A 20,007-nucleotide genomic window follows, 5' to 3' on the forward strand; every position below is an offset into this window, starting at 1 on the left:
TAAAACAACACAGGTGACCTTCTCCCCACTTGCCAGTCTGCTCACCAGCCCCTTTCCCCCAGGGCTTCACCTGGATGGTCCTGAGGCCCAAACCCTGCCTCTCAGCTGTGGTAACTGCCCCTGTCCCACAAACTGGTGACTCAAACTCTGTGCTCTCCTCCAGCTTCTGATCTGCCTCCTTTAAGAAAATAAAAATAGCCCCTCCCCAATTACTTAAAAATAATTTTCAAGATTAAAAACTGCATTTGTGATTTTTAAAAAATAAACACTTTAAAGGTTGGAAATCTCCCTCTTCCCCTAGGCCTAGGTTAGGCCTCTGGGGTGCCTGCCTGCCTTACCCCAGGAGGCCAGCTGCCTCTTAATGCCCTCTTGGAAATTTTTAGGAAGTAATTTCTTCTAAATTTCCCCTGCAGTCACAAATTCCACAAACGGCTCACACAAACACGCTGTCTTCATTGCCGGCACTGCTCCTCAGTTTGAGAAACTTGATCTCTTTTTCTCAACTAGACCACATGCTTCAGATTCCCTGCAAACAGGAGAGAAAACAAAATCTAAATTCAGGTAACATTTGTGACTTATACCTCTCTAAGGCTCTTTATACAAAAGTGCTTGCACCTTGGGGTTTGTCCTCTTGCTACTCTTGGCAACCCTATGACCCCATCATATGAACCAGCCCAGGCTAGCCTGCTGGATAAGAGACTTGTGGCCCAGTTACCCCTGTTGTCCAGCAACCACCAGCCCAACCACCAGTCACATGAGTGTGGCGGCCATTGACTCCCAGTTGACTGCAGATGCAGAGGGAGCCCAGCCAAGATCAGAAGAACCACCCAGCTGAACCCAGAGAAAGTGCTAATCTACAGACTCATGAGCTAAATGGTGGTTTAAAGACACATACACGTCAACATTTAAATTCGGTAACAAATCTTCAGAGTTCACACTACCAACTGCACCAAATCTACCTCATTCAGTCTTTCTTCCTCCCTGGCAGGGCACAGCCTTGCTAACCTTTTCTCCTGTGAGGACCTGTGAAGTATGGATTGGGGGCTTTCACCTGCCCTCAGGCCTAAGAGTCTTGAAGGATAAAGCAATCACTTGGAATCCTACAGGCCTAGGATCTAGTGGATGAAAAGTTTGCTCACTTGGTCCCTTGTGGTTTTCTCCTTGCCCTACTTTCCCCAGAAGAAACACTGGACTCCAAACCCTACTGACCACTTCTCTGAAACACGAATGCTCCCCAGAGCCTAGCATAGGGTCTCAACATATAGTAGGTGCTCAATGAGTGGTTGAATGTATGAAAAGAAGGACAGAAAGAAGAAACAAACCAGCACCTTCTTTCTTATCTAGGTTTTAAAAAATGTTTTAAATTAATATACATTAATATTAATATTAATTATAATATAAATATAAATTAATTTAAATTAATTAATTTAAATTAATAAATTAATATGTTTTTTTGGGGGGTGGGGGGTAGGCACAGTGCTATGATTTTTTTTTAAGGTTTAGAGAGGTTTTATTCATAATTACAAAAAATAAGAAACAATCTGATGTCCCTCAATGGGGAAATAGATAAACAAATTTATGTGCATCTATACAATGAAATACTTCATGGTAATTAAAAGAAACAAACTACTGATACATGCAACAGGAGGAATGAATCTTAAATGTATTACCGTAACTGAAAAAAAAAGGGCCAGACTCAAAGGGCTTATTTAATGTTTTATCCATTTATAAGAAAGGCAAAATTATAGTGGCAGAAAACAAATCAATATTTTCCAGGGCCTGTGGGTAGGAAGAGAGGCTGGCCACAAAGGGACCACAATGGAAAATTCAGGTTGTGTGTGTGTATATGTTCTAGATCTTAATTGTGATGATGGTTTAATGACAATGTGTTTGTCATAAGTCACAGAAGTGTACACTAAAAAAGGAGGACTTACAGTATTTTCATTATACCTTTATACAATAAATTAAAAATCCATAGCCCCAATGGAATTAAATTGACCTATATAAAAATGCCCCAAAGGATCTATCCAATTTGTACTGGGAGAAGCCAGCAGAAGCCATATGGGTCTAGAACCTGGAGGCTGTGGACCAAAGGGGTCTTACTACACATTTTACATAAATTTGGATAAAAGAGAGTTTATCAGTATGACAGCATTGCCAGGATACAGGATATGAGCACCTTAGCAAGGACCCTGGGAGATGATGTAAAACTGTTGCTAGGATGAGTCCTATTAGCATCAATCTAATTATGACATTCCTTACTATGGTTTTCTTTGTGTTTACCCTGTCTGGAGTTTACTGAGCTGCTTAGATCTTTGCCTTTATGTATTTCATAAACCTAGCAGTATTTCCTCAAATGTTTATTTTTTTCTGACCAATTTTTTTCTTATCTCCTTTGGGTACTCCAATTGCACATATGACTCACCTCTTGATATTGTCCCACAGGTCAATGAGGCTTGTTCAAATATTTTTTCAGCATTTTTTTTCTATCTTCAGTTTGGGTAGTTTCTTTGGCCTTGTTTCAGGTTCACTGATCTTTTCCTCTATGGTTTCTAGTCTTCTGTAAAGATTGTTCAGGTTCACCCCCTCCCCCAGGAGATATAATGTTTTCCAATTCTAGATTTTTCTTCCTTTCTTTTTTGTAAATTTTGAAATAACTTCAAACTTACAGGAAAGTTGCAAAAAACAATACATGGTACTCCAAAATAATATCCCCTCACCTAGATGGTATTTTGTGACCTTCCTCCCTCCCTCCCTTTTTCCCTTCCTTTCTTCCTATCAGTTTGAGAGTAGGTTGCAATGTATCATGCTCCTCTAACAGTTAACACTTCCAGGTACATTTCCTGAGAATAAGGACACTCACTATGTAGGCACCTTAAGTACAGCTATCAAGTTCAAGAAATTTAACATTAATATAAAGCATATAGGGAAACGGACTTTGGCCCAGTGGTTAGGGCGTCCGTCTACCATATGGGAGGTCTGCGGTTCAAACCCCGGGCCTCCTTGACTCGTGTGGAGCTGGCCCATGCGCAGCGCTGATGCGCGCAAGGAGTGCCGGGTCACGCAAGGGTGTCCCCCGCGTGGGGGAGGCCCACGCGCAAGGAGTGCGCCCGTGAGGAAAGCCGCCCAGCGTGAAAAGAAAGAGCAGCCTGCCCAGGAATGGCGCCGCCCACACTTCCCGTGCCGCTGACCACAACAGAAGCGGACAAAGAAACAAGACGCAGCAAATAGACACCAAGAACAGACAACCAGGGGAGGGGGGGAATTAAATAAATAAATAAATCTTTAAAAAAAATATATATATATATAAAGCATATAGAACATATTCCAACTTTTTCAGTTGTCCGAATAATGTCTACTTTTTTTCTGGGTTTGAAGATTTTTTTTCTTTCTTTCTTTTTGTTAGTGAAGTTGTTGGTTTACAGAAAAATCATGCATAAAATAGAGTTCCCATATACCACCCTATTATTAATGCTTTGTATTAGTGTAGTACATTTGTTTCAATTTTTGAAAGAACATTTTTTATAATTGTACTATGAACTATATAGTCCATTGTTGCAATAGGGTTCACTGTTTGTGCTGTATAGAACTGTTTTTTAAAAAATTTTTATTCTAGTAACACACACACAACCTAAAATTTCCCTTTTTAACCACATTCAACTAAATAATTCAGTGCTACCATCACCATCATCCATTGTCAAAATTTCCCATCACCTCCAACAGAAATTCTATCCCAATTAAGATTTAACTACCCATTCCCTACTGGCTCCCCAGCCCCCAGCAACCTGTATTCTGGTTTCTGAGTCTGAATTTGCTTGTTCTGATCATTTGTCCTTTTGTGTCTGGCTTATTTCACTCAATGTGATGCTGTCCAGGTTCATCCATGTTGTCACATGTATCAGAACTTTGTTCCTTTACACAGCTGGATAATATTCCCCTGTATGTATATACCACATTTTGCCCATCCATTCATCTATTGGTGGACACTTGGGTTGCTTTCATCTCATATGGCAATCATGAATAATGCCTCTCTGTATAATGGTGTGCATATATATATTTGCGTCCCTGCTTTCAATTTTTTTAATTAGAGAAATTATAAGTTACAGAAAAAACATGCATAAAATATGTAAAATACAGAGTTCCCATATACCACCTTATTATAACACCTTGCATTATGTAGTACATTTGTTAAAATTCATGAAAGAACATTTTTATAATTGTACTATTAGCTATAGTCGATTGTTTACAATAAGGTTCACTGTGCTGTGCAATACTATGCTTTTTAAAAAATAATTTTTATTCTAGTAACATATATACGGGAAACGGACTTGGCCCAGTGGTTACGGTGTCCGTCTACCACATGGGAGGTCCATGGTTCAAACCCTGGGCCTTCTTGACCCATGTGGAGCTGGCCCATGTGCAGTGCTGATGCGCGCAAGAAGTGCCTTGCCACGCAGGGGTGTCCCCCGCGTGGGGGGTTCCACGCACAAGAAGTGCGCGCCATAAGAAGAGCCGCCCAGAGCGAAAGAAAGTGCAGCCTGCCTAAGAATTGCGCCGCCCACACAGAGCGCTGACACAAGATGACACAACAAAAAGAGACACAGATTCCCGTGCTACTGACAACAGAAGCAGACAAAGAAACAAGACACAGCAAATGGACACAGAGAACAGACAAATGGGGTGGGGAGGGAGGGGAGAGAAATAAATAGATAAATCTTAAAAAAAAAAACATATATACAACCTAAAATTTCCCCTTTTAACCACACTCACACATATAATTCAGTGCTGTTAATTACTTTCACAGTGTTGTGCTACCATCACCACCATCCATTACCAAAACTTTACAATCAACCCAAATAGAAACTCTATGCAATTCAAGCATTAACTCTCCATTCCCTACCCCCACGCCATCCCCTGGCAACATATATTCTAGATTCTGACACAATGAGTTCGCTTATTCTAATTGTTTCAAACCAGTGAGCTCTTATAATATTTGTCCTTTTGTGTCTGTCTTATTTCACTCAATGTGATATCATTACGGTTCATCCATGTTGTCACATGTATCAGAAATCCATTCCTTTTTACTGCTGAATAATATTCCATTGTATGTATATACCACATTTTGTTTATCCATTCATTGGTTGTTGGATACTTGGGTTGCTTCCATCTTTTGGCAATTGTGAATAATGCTGCCATGAACTTTGGTGTACACCTATCTATTCGAGTGCCTGCTTTTAGTTCTTTTGGATATCAATCTAGAAGTGAGATTGCTGGGTCAAATGGTAATTCAATATTTAGCTTTCTGAGGAACTGCCAAACTGTCTTCCACACCATTCTACATTTGCACCAGCAATGAATGAGTGTTCCTATTTCTCTCCAACACTTGTAATTTTTTTTTAATAGTAGTCATTTTAGTGGGTGTGAAATAGTATCTTATTGGGGTTTTGATTTGCATTTCCCTAATAGCTAAAGGATGTTGAGCATCTTTTCATGTTCATTTTGGCCATTTGTATATCTTCTTTGGAGAAATGTCTATTCAAGTCTTTTGCCCATATTTAAAATGGGTTGCTTATCTTTTTATTGTTGAGTTGTAGGATTTCTTTATATATTCTGGATATTAAACCCTTACTGGATATGTGGTTTCCAAATATTTTCTCCCATTGAGTAGGTTTCACTTTCATGATAAAGTCCTTTGATGCACTAAAGTATAAAATTTTGATGAGGTTCCATTATCTATTTTTTCATTTATGATCCTGATTTGGGTGTAAAGTCTAAGAAACCATTGTCTAACACAAGATCCTGAAGATGCTTCCCTACATTATCTTCTAGGAGTTTTATAGTCCTGGTTCTCATATTTAGCTCATCCATTTTTTTTTTAAATTTTTTTATTTTTTATTGACTTTGTAATAATATTACATTAAAAATATATATGTGAGGTCCCATTCAACCCCACCCCCCCACCCCCCCCCCTCCCCCCCCCCAACAACACTCGTTCCCATCATCATGACACATCCATTGGATTTGGTAAGTACATCTTTGGGCACCTCTGCACCTCATATACATTGGTTCACATCATGGCCCATACTCTCCTCTATTCCATCAAGTGGGCCCTGTGAGGATTTACAACGTCCGGTGATTACCTCTGAAGCACCATCCAGGGCAGCTCCATGTCCCGAAGACGCCTCCACCTCTCATCTCTTCCTGCCTTTCCCCATACCCTTTGTCCATTATGTCCACTTTTCCCAATCCAATGCCACCTCTTCTATGTGGACATTGGATTGGTTGTGTCCATTGCACCTCTATGTCAAGAGGAGGCTCAGATTCCACCTGGATGCTGGATGCAATCCTCCCATTTTCAGTTGTAATCACTCTAGGCTCCATGGTGTGGTGGTTGTCCTTCTTCAACTCCATCTTAGCTGAGTGTGGTAAGTCAAATAAATCAGATTGTAGGTGCTGGAGTCTGTTGAGGCTCAGGATCTGGCTATCACATTGTCAGTCCAGAGATTCAAATCCCCTAAATATATCTTAAACCCCAACATTAACTGCACCTCCAGCACATTAGCATGAAAGTCTTATGAAGGGAGATCCCATCTGAGTCCAGATTCATCACACATAAACACCATTTCCAAAGAGGGGCCATCTGCCCTGGTAGTTAACCCCATCGGCCATGACCATAACTCCCATGGGTCTCTTTAGCCCTCAAAGGAACCAATATCTGGGGGTTGTATCTGCTTTATCTGTCTCTCTGACTCTGCTCAGTTGTGCATGAGGGCAAACCTTCTGCCAGCCTCCAGACTCTTTTTTAGAAACTCGTAGCCATATAAACTCATTTCTCCTTTCCATTTCCCCCTTACTTTAGGTCAAACAGCATTTTAAAGTCATGGTATTTTATGTAGACATGGATATTCTGCTGATCCGCATTGAACCTTCCGTATAAGGTCATTTTCCAGTTGCATCATCAGTTGGTAGTTGATAGTGGTCCCTCGTTGCCAGGGAGGCTCATCCCCGGGTGTCATGTCCCGCGCTGGGGGGAAGGCATTGCATTTACATGCTGAGTTTGGCTTCGAGACTGGCCACATTTGAGTAACATGAAGGCTGACAGAAGGAAATTCCCAGGCACAAAGTTGCTCTAGGCCTTGTTCTTATTTTGGGTTTATCATCTCACAAGCATAGTCATTAGCATCTGGGGCTCACTGTTGAACCCTCACTCCCTCCCGGTCCCCACCACTGTATCTGGGAGACTGTCGCTGCTCCCCTAGGGACCACGACAGAGCACCACTGGCCAGGAACCCAGTACCCCCCCTACTGTGGTTTTTAATTGTTGCCACTATGAGTATATCCAAACATTACCATGCACCCTGGACATATGTTCTGTACAGCTCCCTGTCAGTCATATATCACCTGTCATTGGTATCCCATACCAGTATCCCTCCATTGCCATTGTTGAAACACTCTGTGATCCAGAACTCCCCGAAATTTGAAGCCCAATATAATGTCATGGTCCCTTACTAGGGAATGGCATATAGCGATGAGTTTAAAGGATAGATAAAGAACTTGGATAAAGTTAGATAAAGAACTTAGATAAAGAATGTTGACTTGAAAAAATTCCACATCCTATTTTTTTCTTTCCCCCCCCCCCCTAATTATTCAGCTTTTCTTCACAGGAGTCCTAGACCACAGCAATGTATATATATAATATACAGCACTCCCACACATCCACCAGAAAACCTTTTCCCTTCCACAGTGATACTCTTACGCCCTATTCATATCATATTTACTTAAAGTGATGTACAGAGTCTGAGACATTAGCTTTCTAACAAGGTGACATCTGTGCTTACATTATGGTGCATACTTTAGGATACACAGTTCTTTACATTTTTAGTTATCCTATGTTTTACATTATGGTTTACATTATCAGTCTGTCATCTCCTATATGTTATGGTGTAATATTACATGTTTTATATCCATCCTTGTGTACTCTCAAGAAACTCCTCTCTTGCCCCCCATTTACTTTGGTTCCACACATTTAACGTCCATTTTCCCTTCCACCTTGGTGCCCTCAGTGATAGCCAACCTCCGTTTCCTGAGGAGCCACTTCCAGAGATAGATGGAATAGTGTTCAGGGCCTAACTTGCTCAACTGCCCCAATGCCCTGGGAGCCACCCTTTCTCTCGAGGGATACAGTTCCCTCTATTGGATGGCATTAGTCCTCCCCAGGATGTGGGTCCACCCCCACTCTCACTACTTGGGTTTCTACCCCATGGTGTCACCCACTCTGGCAGAATGAGCATTTAGACATTCCCCAGGAGCCCGTCCTGCATCAGACCCTCCCCTCCGAGCATTCTAAACAGGTAACCCTCTTTATTATATTTTGATATGATTTTCTCGGCATTTTACTCTCCACCAACACCTGACCCTCTCCTGGTTCGTATGCTACCCCTCCCTCCCCCCACTTTTGGGCAACGTTACCCATCCGTCCCTCCCCAGCCACCCTCAAACCCGCAAAGCCCCAAGCAAAGGCAACCCCTTGCCCCCCTTTTATCTCTTCTTTGTGTTCATACTTACCACCATCTCATCTTAAATTCCACCCCTGCAGACATCGGCTCATATCCTTCCTCCACCCTCCGATTTCCTGCAAGCCTATCGTTCAGTCTCTTGCTATCTAGGGCAGCTTGTTTATTTCATATCATTGAGGTCATGTAGTATTTGTCCTTCAATGTCTGGGTTGCTTCACTCAACATAAGGTTCTCAAGATTCATCCATGTTATCACATGTGTTTGTAGTGTGTTTGTTCTTACAGCCGAGTAGTCTTCCATTGTGTGTATATACCACATTTTATTGATCCACTCGTCTGTTGATGGGCATTTGGGTTGATTCCAACTTTTGGCAATAGTGAACAATGCTGCTATGAACATTGGTGTACATATATTGGTTTGTGTTCTTGTTTTCAGTTCTGCTGGGTATATTCCCAGCAGTGGTATTGCTGGGTCATATGGCAAATCTATGGCTAGTTTTTTGAGAAACCGCCATACTGTTCTCCAGAATGGTTGGATCCTTCTGCATTCCCACCAGCAGTGGATGAGTGTTCCCCTTCCTTCACATCCTCTCCAGCACTTGTATTCTTCTGTATTTTTCATAGCTGCCAATCTTATGGGTGTAAGATGGTATCTCATTGTGGTTTTGATTTGCATTTCCCTGATAGCTAGAGATTTGGAACATTTTTTCATGTGCTTTCTTGCCATTTGTATTTCTTCTTCGGAGAAGTGTCTGTTTAAGTCTTTTTCCCATTTTTTAAATGGGTTGTTTATCTTTTTATTTTCAAGATATAGGAGTTCTTTATATATGCAAGTTATAAGTTTCTTATCAGATATATGATTGCCAAATATTTTCTCCCACTGTGTGGGCTCCCTTTTTACTTTCTTGACAAACTCCTTTGTAGCTCATCCATTTTGAATTAAATTTTGTACATGGTGTGAATAAGAGTTCCCCTTCATTCTTTTGAATAGTGATATCTAGTTATCCCAGCATCATTTGTGCCCTTCACTGGGATTCCTCAAAAGGTAATGTCTTACATAATTTTGTTCACTATCAAAACAGGAAATTGACATTGCTACGAGTCACAGATCTTATTCATATTCATATTTCACCAGTTTCTCACACACTCATTTGTGTGTGCATGTACGTAGTTCTATGCAATTTTATTACATGCGTAGATCTTGTAACCACCACTGCAATCAAGATATGGAGGGAAACAGACTTGGCCCAGTGGTTAGGGTGTCCATCTACCACATGGGAGGTCCACGGTTCAAACCCCAGGCCTCCTTGACCCGTGTGGAGCTGGCCCATGCACAGTGCTGATGTGCGCAAGGAGTGCCCTGCCATGCAGGGGTTCCCCCCGCATAGGGAAACCCCACGCACAAGGAGTGCGCCCCAGTAAGGAGAGCCACCCAGCGCAAAAGAAAGTGCAGCCCGCCTAAGAATGGCGCCGCCCACATGGAGAGCTGACACAGCAAGATGACGCAACAAAAAGAGACACAGATTCCCGTGCTACTGACAACAACAGAAGCGGACAAAGAAACAAGACGCAGCAAATAGACACAGAGAACAGACAACTGGGGTGGGGTGTTTCAATTGTTTCTGTTGTTTCAATTTTTAGTTGATTTTTTCACCAAAGATTTCACACTCAAACACACTTTCCTTTCATAGTTAAAATGGGTGAAAAGCTTTCCGAGTAACGGATCTGATAGAGAAAGCCTCAAGATGTAGCTCGAGCCTTTGTGAAATGCCCTCAAGCAAGTCCATTGTCAGGACTTTTACATCCAGTGCTATGGTCTCATACAATCCCATGTTGTGTGCAAAGATTGCCTGCACCGTGTGTGCTTCATGTGGTGCTGAACCCATGTAATATCCTAAATGAACACTCTCAGAACATTTGGTTCAGTAACCTCATCCATTGGTCTTGCTATGCTCAGGTGGGGGGAAGGGGAGAGAAATAAATAAATAAAATCTTAAAAAAAAAAGATATGGAACTATTCCACCAAAACACAGATCTTCCTCATGCTACCCCTTTTTAGTCACAATCACCTCTTCCTATCCTAAACCCTGATGGCCAGTATTTGATTTCTTCTTCTCTATAATTTTGCCATTTTAATAATGTTATATAGAAACTCTGTACAATTTAAGCATTAACTCTCCATTCCCTACCCCCACGCCATCCCCTGGCAAACTATATTCTAGATTCTGACACTATGAATTTGCTTATTCTAATTATTCCAAACCAGTGAGCTCTTACAATATTTGTCCTTTTGCATCTGACTTATTTCCCTCAATGTGATATCATCATGTTTCATCCATGTTGTTGCATGTATCAGAAATTCATTCCTTTTTACTGCTGAATAATATTCCATTGTAGGTATATACCACATACAGTATTCAACATTTTGAGACTGGACTTTTTCACTTAATATACTGCCCTTAAGATCCAGTTAGGTTATTTATTTATTTACTTACTTGATCTTTCAAAACATTTATTATTTAATTACTTTTTTATATCAATATTACAAATTATGCCATCAACACAAGATAACTACAACAATAATGAATCCACTTTAGTCAGTAGTTATACTCTGTGCTTGTTTTTGTTCATTCCTCAGTTTTGAGGGATTTGGGATGATGTGCACTCTGACTGCTTCAGGCTGACATGGGACATAGATATTATGAGTGAGAGGAATGGGATTGTTTTGCTTCAGTTGAAGATACTCCTTGTTTCAGGATGGGGCTGGTCCATCATCAATGTTTTATTAGTTGTCCAGGGCAGGCCTGAAGAGCTGGAGAATAGGAGTTGACCGCATACCTCCAGCCAGGTTATTGTATGTATCAAGTTTGTTGCTTTTTATTGCTGAGTATTAGCCCACGGTGTGGATGTACCACAATTTGTTAACCAATACCCGTTCAAGGATATCTGAACTGTTTATGGTTTTTGGCTATTACCAGTAAAGCTGCTATGAACATTCATGCTCAGGGTTTTGCATGAATATAAGTTTTCATTTCTTTTCATTTGGATAAATTTATGCCCAAGTGTACAATAGCCAGGTCCTATGGTAGTTACATGCTTAGTTTGTTAAGAAACTGCCAAACTGTTTTTCACAGTGGCTGTACCATTTTACATCCCTACCAGCAATGTACGAGTGATCCAATTTCTCAGCATCCTTGCCAGCATTTGGTGTTGTCACATATTTTTCATTCTGATGGGTGTGTAGTCATCTCTCATTATGGTCTTAATTTGCATTTTCTGAATGGCTAATGATGGAAAGCATCATTGTATATATCTGCTGTCTGTATATCCTCTTCATTTTTTCTGCCCATTTTCTATTTGGATAGATTGTTTCTTTACTACTGAATATGGAGAGTTCTTTATATATTCTAGATAGAAGTCTGTTGCTGGATATGAGATTTGCAAATATTTTCTCTCAGTATGTTACTCTCTTTTATTCTCTTATCAGGGTCTTTTGCAAAGCCAAATTTTAAATTTTGATGAGATCTCATTTATTGCTTTTTAATTTTATGGATCACCAGTTTGGTTAAAATATTTTTATTACAGAAATTTTGAACTTACAAAACAATCATGCACATGTGTAGAATTCCCATAAAACAACAGTTCATAAAGACACCACAATGTTGTGGAACATTTGTTACAGTTTATGAGATAATATCATCAGACTATTTCTACTAACTATGGCCCATAGCATACATTTGGCATATTTTTTCCCTACCCTGCTATTATTAACACAGTACATCTTTGGCATTGATGCAAGAATACTGCTGTTAACTACAGCATACAGGTTACATTGATTATATTTTTCCCATGCTTCCTCACATTCCTACTACTCTGTAATAGTGACGTACATCCATTCTAGTTCACAGAAGGACATTCTTGCATTTGTACTATTAACCACAATTCTCATCCACCTCTGGGTTCATTGTGCTATTCAGTCCCTAGATTACTCTTTAGCTTTCTTTCAGTTGACATTTACATCCCTAGACTACCCTTTCCAGCCACAATCCCATTTATAAACCAGCTGCTACTCACTATAATGTGTTACCATCAACTCTATCCATTTCCACACTTTTACAGTCAAGTTAATTAAAACTTCCACATACATTAAGCATCAGTAATCCTTCTCAGCCCTTCTCTTATCTCCTATTAACTGATATTCTGTTTTTTAAAGCAATTTTTATTGTCTTTTTTTAAAAGATACACAGATCACACAAAATGTTTCATTAAAAAACATGAGGTTCCTCACTCCCCCCACTCCTCCCACATCAACAACCTCTTTCAGCATTGTGGCACATTCATTGCATTTGGTCAATACATTTTGGAGCACTGCTACACCGCATGGATTATAGTATACGTTGTAGTTTACACTCTCCCCCAGTTCATTCAGTGGGTTCTGGCAGGATATATAATGTCCTGCATCTGTCCCTGCAATATCATTCAGGACAACTTTAAGTCCCGAAAATGCCCCCATATCACACCTCTTCTTCCCTCTCCCTGCCCTCAGCAATGCCCATGGCCACTGTCTCCACATCAGTGATACAATTTCTTCCATTGCTCGAGTCATAATAGTTCTATAGTAGAATATCAATAAGTCCACTCTAATCCATATTTTATTCCTCCATCCTGAAGACCTTGGGAAAGGTGATGTCCACTCCACCTCTAAATTGAAAGGGGACTTAGATCCCACATGGCTGATGGATGCGATTCTTCTGCTTGTAGTTGTAGACTCTCTCGGTTCCCTGGTGTGGTGGTTGGCCATTCTCACCTCACTGCTAGCTGACCTGGGTAAGTCCAGTGAATCGGATAGTAGGTGTTGCAACTCTGCTTGAATTTCTGGACTGTCCATATACTCTAGGTTTTAACTCATGTGTTTATTCTTCGTAAGTTCATATTAGTGAGACCAAACTTTTGGTGTTTTAATCACCTAAGCTAAAAATCTCTGTATAATTTTTTTCTTTTTTCTTTTTTGTTTTGTTTCCCGATAATTTTTTATTCTTCATCTCTTAGTTCAAGCCCCCTTCAAATCTCTGGAGTTGCCAAGTCTAACCCCAAGATGTCTCTCAAACCTGTCCCCTCCCTTCCCTTCCACTGTCTTCTTCCTAGGTCACATCTCTCATTACTCAGGTCATGCAACATTCTCTTAACTGGTGCTCCTGTTTCTGGAGCTGTCCCAGGCACTACTACTAGCTCTTATGACAACCCTTTCTTGCATACACACAACTTCAGCAGCTCTGACTGTCTGTGGATAAAGTCCAACTCTTTAGCTTAAACATGCCCCATCCAGACTTTATTTCCACACCTTTGCTTGTGTGGTTGCCTCTGCTGAATTAAACCCATAGGGGATCTTGGTGCTAAAGCTAGGGTCCTTCTTTCTGCAAGAGTATGGCCAGAGCTTGAAGAATAAAAGTGAATGAATGGGCAAACAGAATTCCATGTCTGAAGTGTTTCAACAACACCTGCTCATAGAAAGGAAAGGTGGGTGCTGTATTTTCTGCTGTTGTCTACCTTTCCAGTTACATTTGGAGGCAATTAACAAAAAGAACAGAAATAATTTCCACCAAAAATTGATGATGAGACATTGAGTTTGGGTAACAATTAAAATTTAAGCTTAAATAAAGCCCAGGATGGCAGCATGAGAAAATGCCAAAGTCCAGCAATGGCTGGAGCCTGAGAAGACACAGTGTACAGGATAGAGAGGGCAAACTCAAATGCTTAAAGGGCCAAGAATGTACTGTATATGAGTAAACCAGACCAAGGGCAAGACATATGGGGCCCTATTGTTCTTTTTTTTTTCTTTCAATTTTTCTACTTTGAATCATAACATGACTATAACAAGTGGTTTTCTTTCCTCTTAACTCTCCTATAAAAGAAACCAAGACAAAAACAGTGTTGGATAATCAACGGAAACTGACACTGGCCTAGAGTCAGATACAAAAGGGAGTGGTGGAGCCTGTGGCAAATAGGAAGGGGCATGCTCACAAATGGCCTCAAATCTGGTTTCACTGCTTCCATCCTTGTCCCCTAAAACCTACTCTCCAGAGGATTTTGTTAAAACTTAGGTCAGACCCCATCCCTCCTACACTTGAAATCCTCTAATGCCTTCCAATCACACCTAGAACAAAATCCAAATTACTTACCGACAAAGCCCTGCAGGGTTTGCTCCCTTGTCTCCTGCCTTCTTCTACTACCCTCCTTGCTTACTCTGTTCTAGCTCCATGGATCATTTACCTCTTTTCTTTGTACTTGCTGTTTCTTCTGCCTGGAATTCTCTGTCTTCAGATACTCCCAGTTCTGACTCTTCTCATCATTCAGATCTCAACTCAAAAGTCATCTCTGAGAGGCCTTATGACCACCCAGTCTGAGTAGTTACTCCTCACTCCTCAGTCTTTCAGTTTCAGTCACATCATCCAGTCTTTTCTTCAATGCACTGAGCACATTTGAAAACATCTTGCATGTTCGTTTGTTTACTTGCTGTCTGTTTCCCTTTGAAAGCTTGATGAGGTCAGGGACCTTGTCTGTCTTGTTGATTCCTGTATTGCTAGCACTGTCAACAGTGCCTGACACATAGTAGGTGCTCAACGAATATTCATTGAAGGATGAACATCTGTAAAGCTACAGGGCAGTTAATACAGTACTTTCCCATTCAATCCTCAGAGGTGGAAAGCTCAGTCATGGCTCTTGAGGACTTTACGAATGTACTTGTGGTAAGCAAACATATTCCCACAAAAGGGGAATTAATGCTATCAGCAAAGTGGCAAATGAGGACTGAAGACAGTGTCATAGGAATTTGGAGTAATGCTATGATGATTCCAGAACCCTTGGCAGCTGAGTGTTACCACAGAAGAAGAGAAAAGTGAATTTCGGACTAGGAAAGAGTGGTTTCCAAGAAGTCAGCCATATGAATACCCCTTTCAGGAATGTCACATCCATTTAACATCTGTATTAATAGTCACCTAATATTTTTCTATCAACTCACTTTTTTAAAAAGTTTTTTTTTCTCCTTCCTTGAGATGCCTCCCTCATCTGTCTGCTCATTGTCTTCTCACTGTGTCTGCTTGTTGTATCTGCTCTTGGTCTCTGCTCATTGTTTATCTCATTGTCTACTCGCTGTATCTGCTTGTTGTCTGCTCATCTTCTTTAGGAGGCACTGGGAACCTAACCTGGGACTGCCCATGTGGGAGGTGGGTGCCCAAATGCTTGAGCCACATCTGCTCCCCTATCAACTCACTTTTAAAATTTTAATACACATTTTGGTCTCATCTGTTCTAAGCCATAATAATACTGAAATAACAGACTTGATGTGCTTATTACATTTAAAAACATACCTTGAGTCAATAAATCTGGAGAAAATTAGGAGAAATAATGTTGCAACACATGTTAAAGACAGAATGTTAGAAATGGAAGATGCTACTTCAGATCTATACTACTTTCAGTTTGTTTTTCTTAATATTAGAAATAAAATGTTTTTCTTACACACTGTGATCTCCAGAGCTGGGGGGGAGAACACACCTCTCTTCTACACCAGGTTACAAATATTTTAAGAGACAAAACAAAGACTAAGTAAAGGTCCAGTTTGAGGGAAAAAATCATACTAAATATATGACTATTATAATTAAAGATGTCTGTGTGTCCCCTCAAATTGCCTCTCACATAGAAGTACATGATGTATGTTTTAGAAAACATGACTATAGAAATTTCTATTAGGCATATGGGGCTCAGGCTGCTCTGCCACCATTAGGCTCCAGCATCTGAGAGTCTTAGAAGGTGGCTCTCCCATCTGGGCCCCCTGGTCCAATTGGCCCACTTATTTGTCCATTCATTCCACGAGGCTTTCCTGATGTCTGCAGTGGACTAGGCCTTGTTCTGGGTGCTAGGGTCACAGAGAAGAGCAAGACACAGTTCTTGCTTTCAAGGAGCCCAAGGAGGGAAACAAATGTAGACAAATACATTACAATACCTAGTAGGTACAGAGTGTATAAGAAAGAGCCTGAAAGGATTTGCAGAGGAAGTGGCATCTTAAAGGGCAAAGAGGGAAAGAATGTTCCAGGAAGCAGGAACAGAACAGGGTGTATACAGGCAACTGCAAAGTTTTTGTGGCCACAGTACAGAATGAGGGTCAGGGAGGGGGACAATGAGGCTGGAGAGGTAGCCAGAGGCCATATCCTAAAGGGCTTGAAAGTCATGGTCTTTTCCTAGAGGCCATGGGGAGCCTATGAAAGATTTTAAGGAGGGGAGGAGGTCTTATTAAGTGTGATCTAGGGTCAAAGCAAGTTTTCCCCTTGCTGCCTGCCATCATTGTCAGGTTTGAGGGACTCAGTTTCTACCTGGGGACAATGGCAGTATAAAGGATTTCCCATAGAAATGCCATGGACATGTGCTGATTTAATTTTTAGCGCTTAATTGTCAACTGTATTGTTTTCCTTGGAATGTAGTAGATTCCTCCTGTCTTCAGAGAGCCTTCTCAAAGATAATTAAATATAACCACCAATGACCACTTGTCTATCTCTGACCTGAATTAGAACCTGAGGCTTGGATTAATCTCACCAGGCTTCTGGCATTTACAGGTTTTCAGCTTGTAAAGGATATTGTCCTCATGGTTAGGGTGCTGTGGTCTTAGTTTGCAAGTGAATACTACAGTCTCAAATGGAATCAAAGCAATTTCTAAAATAGCTTATGATTCATTTTCTCTCCCCTTCTGTGCCTAAATCTGCTGGCTCCATGAGAAGGGATAGGCACAAGTAGCTACAGAGGTGACATCATAGGAGTGGGCTACTTGCCTGCCAGTCACCCTGTGGACCTGGGCCTCAGGAGTGGTCTATATGATGGGCTGGGCTATGCTTCCCAGCCTTTTTGGAGTCACAGTTCCCAGGTTCTTCAGGTTAGGTGCTTTCTCCACATTTCTTTTTCAGACAAAAATTCTGGGCTGGGGCATGCAGGATAATGGGAATAGCAGTGGTAGGAAGAAAAATAGAGCCTTATGTCTGTATAATGCTTTAGAATTTTGAAAGCCATTTGGTCCATTATGCTCCACCCAAACACCACTGGGAAATGGAAGCTGGGATTTCAGGTCGCTAAATGCTAACATTCCCTATTCACCTCAAGGCATACCATAATTAGACTTGGACACAATCAGGAGGGGATGGAGAGAGAGAGCAAGCAAGCGAGCTGAGAGAGAGAGAGAGAGAGAGAGAGAGAAAGAGAGAGAGAGAGATTGAGATTGATTCTCTTTAGCTTCTAGGTGTTTTCAGGAAGAGAAATTTTCCAGGACAAGTTGCCTGGCAGGCACAAATTATTAAACTATGCCATCCTGATTGAGCCAGGGGGTAGTGCCGAACCTCAACACTACCAGCTCCTTCTGCATACCCTGGTTTACATTCCCAGTGGTCCCAAAGATCTTCACTGGTGCCAAAGGCATGACCACTAGGTGTGGATCCCTGAAGGTGAGGTGTGCTATGAACATCTGGAAGTGCCAACGGCTTCCAGAGTAACTTAAGGGCTTGTGAAAGGGAAAACCAAAATTCAAGTCCCATCACTGTGGATCCTGAAGGGAAGGGCTCTGAGCCCAGTCATGAACAGCTGAGGACTGGGGTGGAGGGATTCATTCATTCGGGGAGTCATAAAAAGAGTTCTGCAGTGTTCCCATGTTTGCTCTGTGATCTTCCAGCACCTGGTCCTAGCACGGTTTGTTGTCCTGTGTGCTCTAACACCACAGTCAGCATGGGGAATCTCTCCCAGCCTAGCTCCCTTCCTGATCCTCCCCAGCATCATGGATGCCAGGTTGGAAGCCTGGGAAAGGGGTTGCAGGCTTGGCCCTCCTGGTTTTAGATTAGATTTTGGTGTCACTTTTTTTGGGAGGGGGGCAATGGAAGCAGTAAGTCACAGATGCTCAGCAGAATTGGGAGAGGGGCAGCTGCTTTCACTGTTGCTGCTGCCCTAGCTGCCACCACCACCACTACCACTACCAAATGAATTCTGATGACCTAGCGTAAGAACATAGGTGCTGACAGTGCCATAAAAATGCCATCTACATAGACTAATATGTGTTCACTCAGGCAATTCTGTCTGTTGGAAATCTTTGTGGGGTATAAAAGCAACCCGTTTGAAAGGTGAATCTCTAAACTTATATGTGGAAAGTGACTGGTAGAAGAGAACATCACTACCTCCAAAGCAGTGAGGCCTCCCAGAATTTGTTTACCAGCTCACAGGGGATATGTACATCTATGAAAATAGATTAAGGATCACTGCCTCAGCCTGTTTTAGAGATGGGAATAAAAATCTTGGCTTGGGACTGCCTCTTCTCTGGTCGACTGATTTTTCAATTGATTTGTATTTATTAGCTAATGAAATTAAAGTTGTAAAAATGATAACAGAAACATAATAAATCTCTCTCTCAACTGGCTGTTTCTATGTCACTATAGTGCATTCCTCACTTTGATTACTTCAAGTCTATTATTTTGTTCTCAATTATTCTGTTTTTCTGGCACTGCAGAAAATCAATTTGTTTTATTTTCTCTTATTCATGCACTCAATTATGCTCTTTGGGCACATTTAATCACTTTGATATTTTCATTTTATGGTTCATCTCTAGGCACTTCAGCTGCATTGCTGCCAACAGGCAAGCAGGACTAATTTGCATGTCACAATAGACTTGAAATTCAAACTCAATTTAGAAATCTTTATGAAGTCTCCATCCAAAATATGTTTAGAGATGCAAAGAGGCAGAAGGAGGTGGGTAAACCAGGAGCCTATTGTCTTTTCGAAAGACTGAGAGCCCCTAGGTGGCCAGATGGTGGCTTGGGGATGTCACTGATCCAGGTCCAGTAGAGGAGTCCATAACGAAGGGATGTCTACAGAGCTTCCTCTGGAACTTTGTGGTGATAATCCTATGGAGTCTGCCCCTTGGCAGCAAGGCCAGAGACCCTGGGCCTGCTTACTCTGGCAGAAAATGACCCTTTGCCCTGTTGGATTTGGCTGCTGTGCTAAAGACAGTACCTGAATCTCAGTTGGTTAAAGGGCCCTCTGGGTGGTCTGAGAAAGCTGTCAACAATTAGGCATTCCGGAATCCTAAGTGGTTTACCTTATTTTCTCTAATAATTTTTGGCCTTGCCTTTGCCCCTTGATTGTTTTAGGGCTAAAAACTGGAGCGGAATAAACAATGCAATGGCCTCAGGTGTGTACTTTGGACAAATGGAAATACTGCTTAATTAAACACAGTAGAGGCCTCCAACTGCTCTTCAAAAGATCTTGGTTTGTTGTGTGTACCAACCAGCAGCTATACCAGGCAGAAGGAAAATCCCCCATTTTCTCATCTAAAACTTGGGTATGACCCTCAGTTTCTCATGTGAAATTCAGCTTGCTCACTTGTCTGCTGTGTGACCTTGTACAAGCTAATTAACCTCCCTATGCCTCTGTTAAATAGGGCTAATAATATTATCTACCTGGGAGACAGA

At 41.3% G+C, this 20,007-nt stretch overlaps 1 protein-coding gene across 1 annotated transcript in view; it reads right to left on the bottom strand.

Moving 5' to 3' along the window:
* Positions 1-378: 378 nt before the first annotated feature.
* HDAC8 (histone deacetylase 8) overlaps positions 379-20,007 on the bottom strand; it is a 427,306-nt gene continuing 407,677 nt past the window's right edge. Inside the window, exon 11 of the mRNA XM_058290947.2 lies at positions 379-526. Coding sequence (XP_058146930.1) covers positions 504-526 — 23 coding nt within the window. The 3' untranslated portion in view covers positions 379-503. The remainder of the gene's footprint in view (positions 527-20,007) is intronic.

The sequence above is a fragment of the Dasypus novemcinctus genome, chromosome X (assembly GCF_030445035.2).
Source record: "Dasypus novemcinctus isolate mDasNov1 chromosome X, mDasNov1.1.hap2, whole genome shotgun sequence".
Lineage (NCBI taxonomy): Eukaryota > Metazoa > Chordata > Mammalia > Cingulata > Dasypodidae > Dasypus > Dasypus novemcinctus.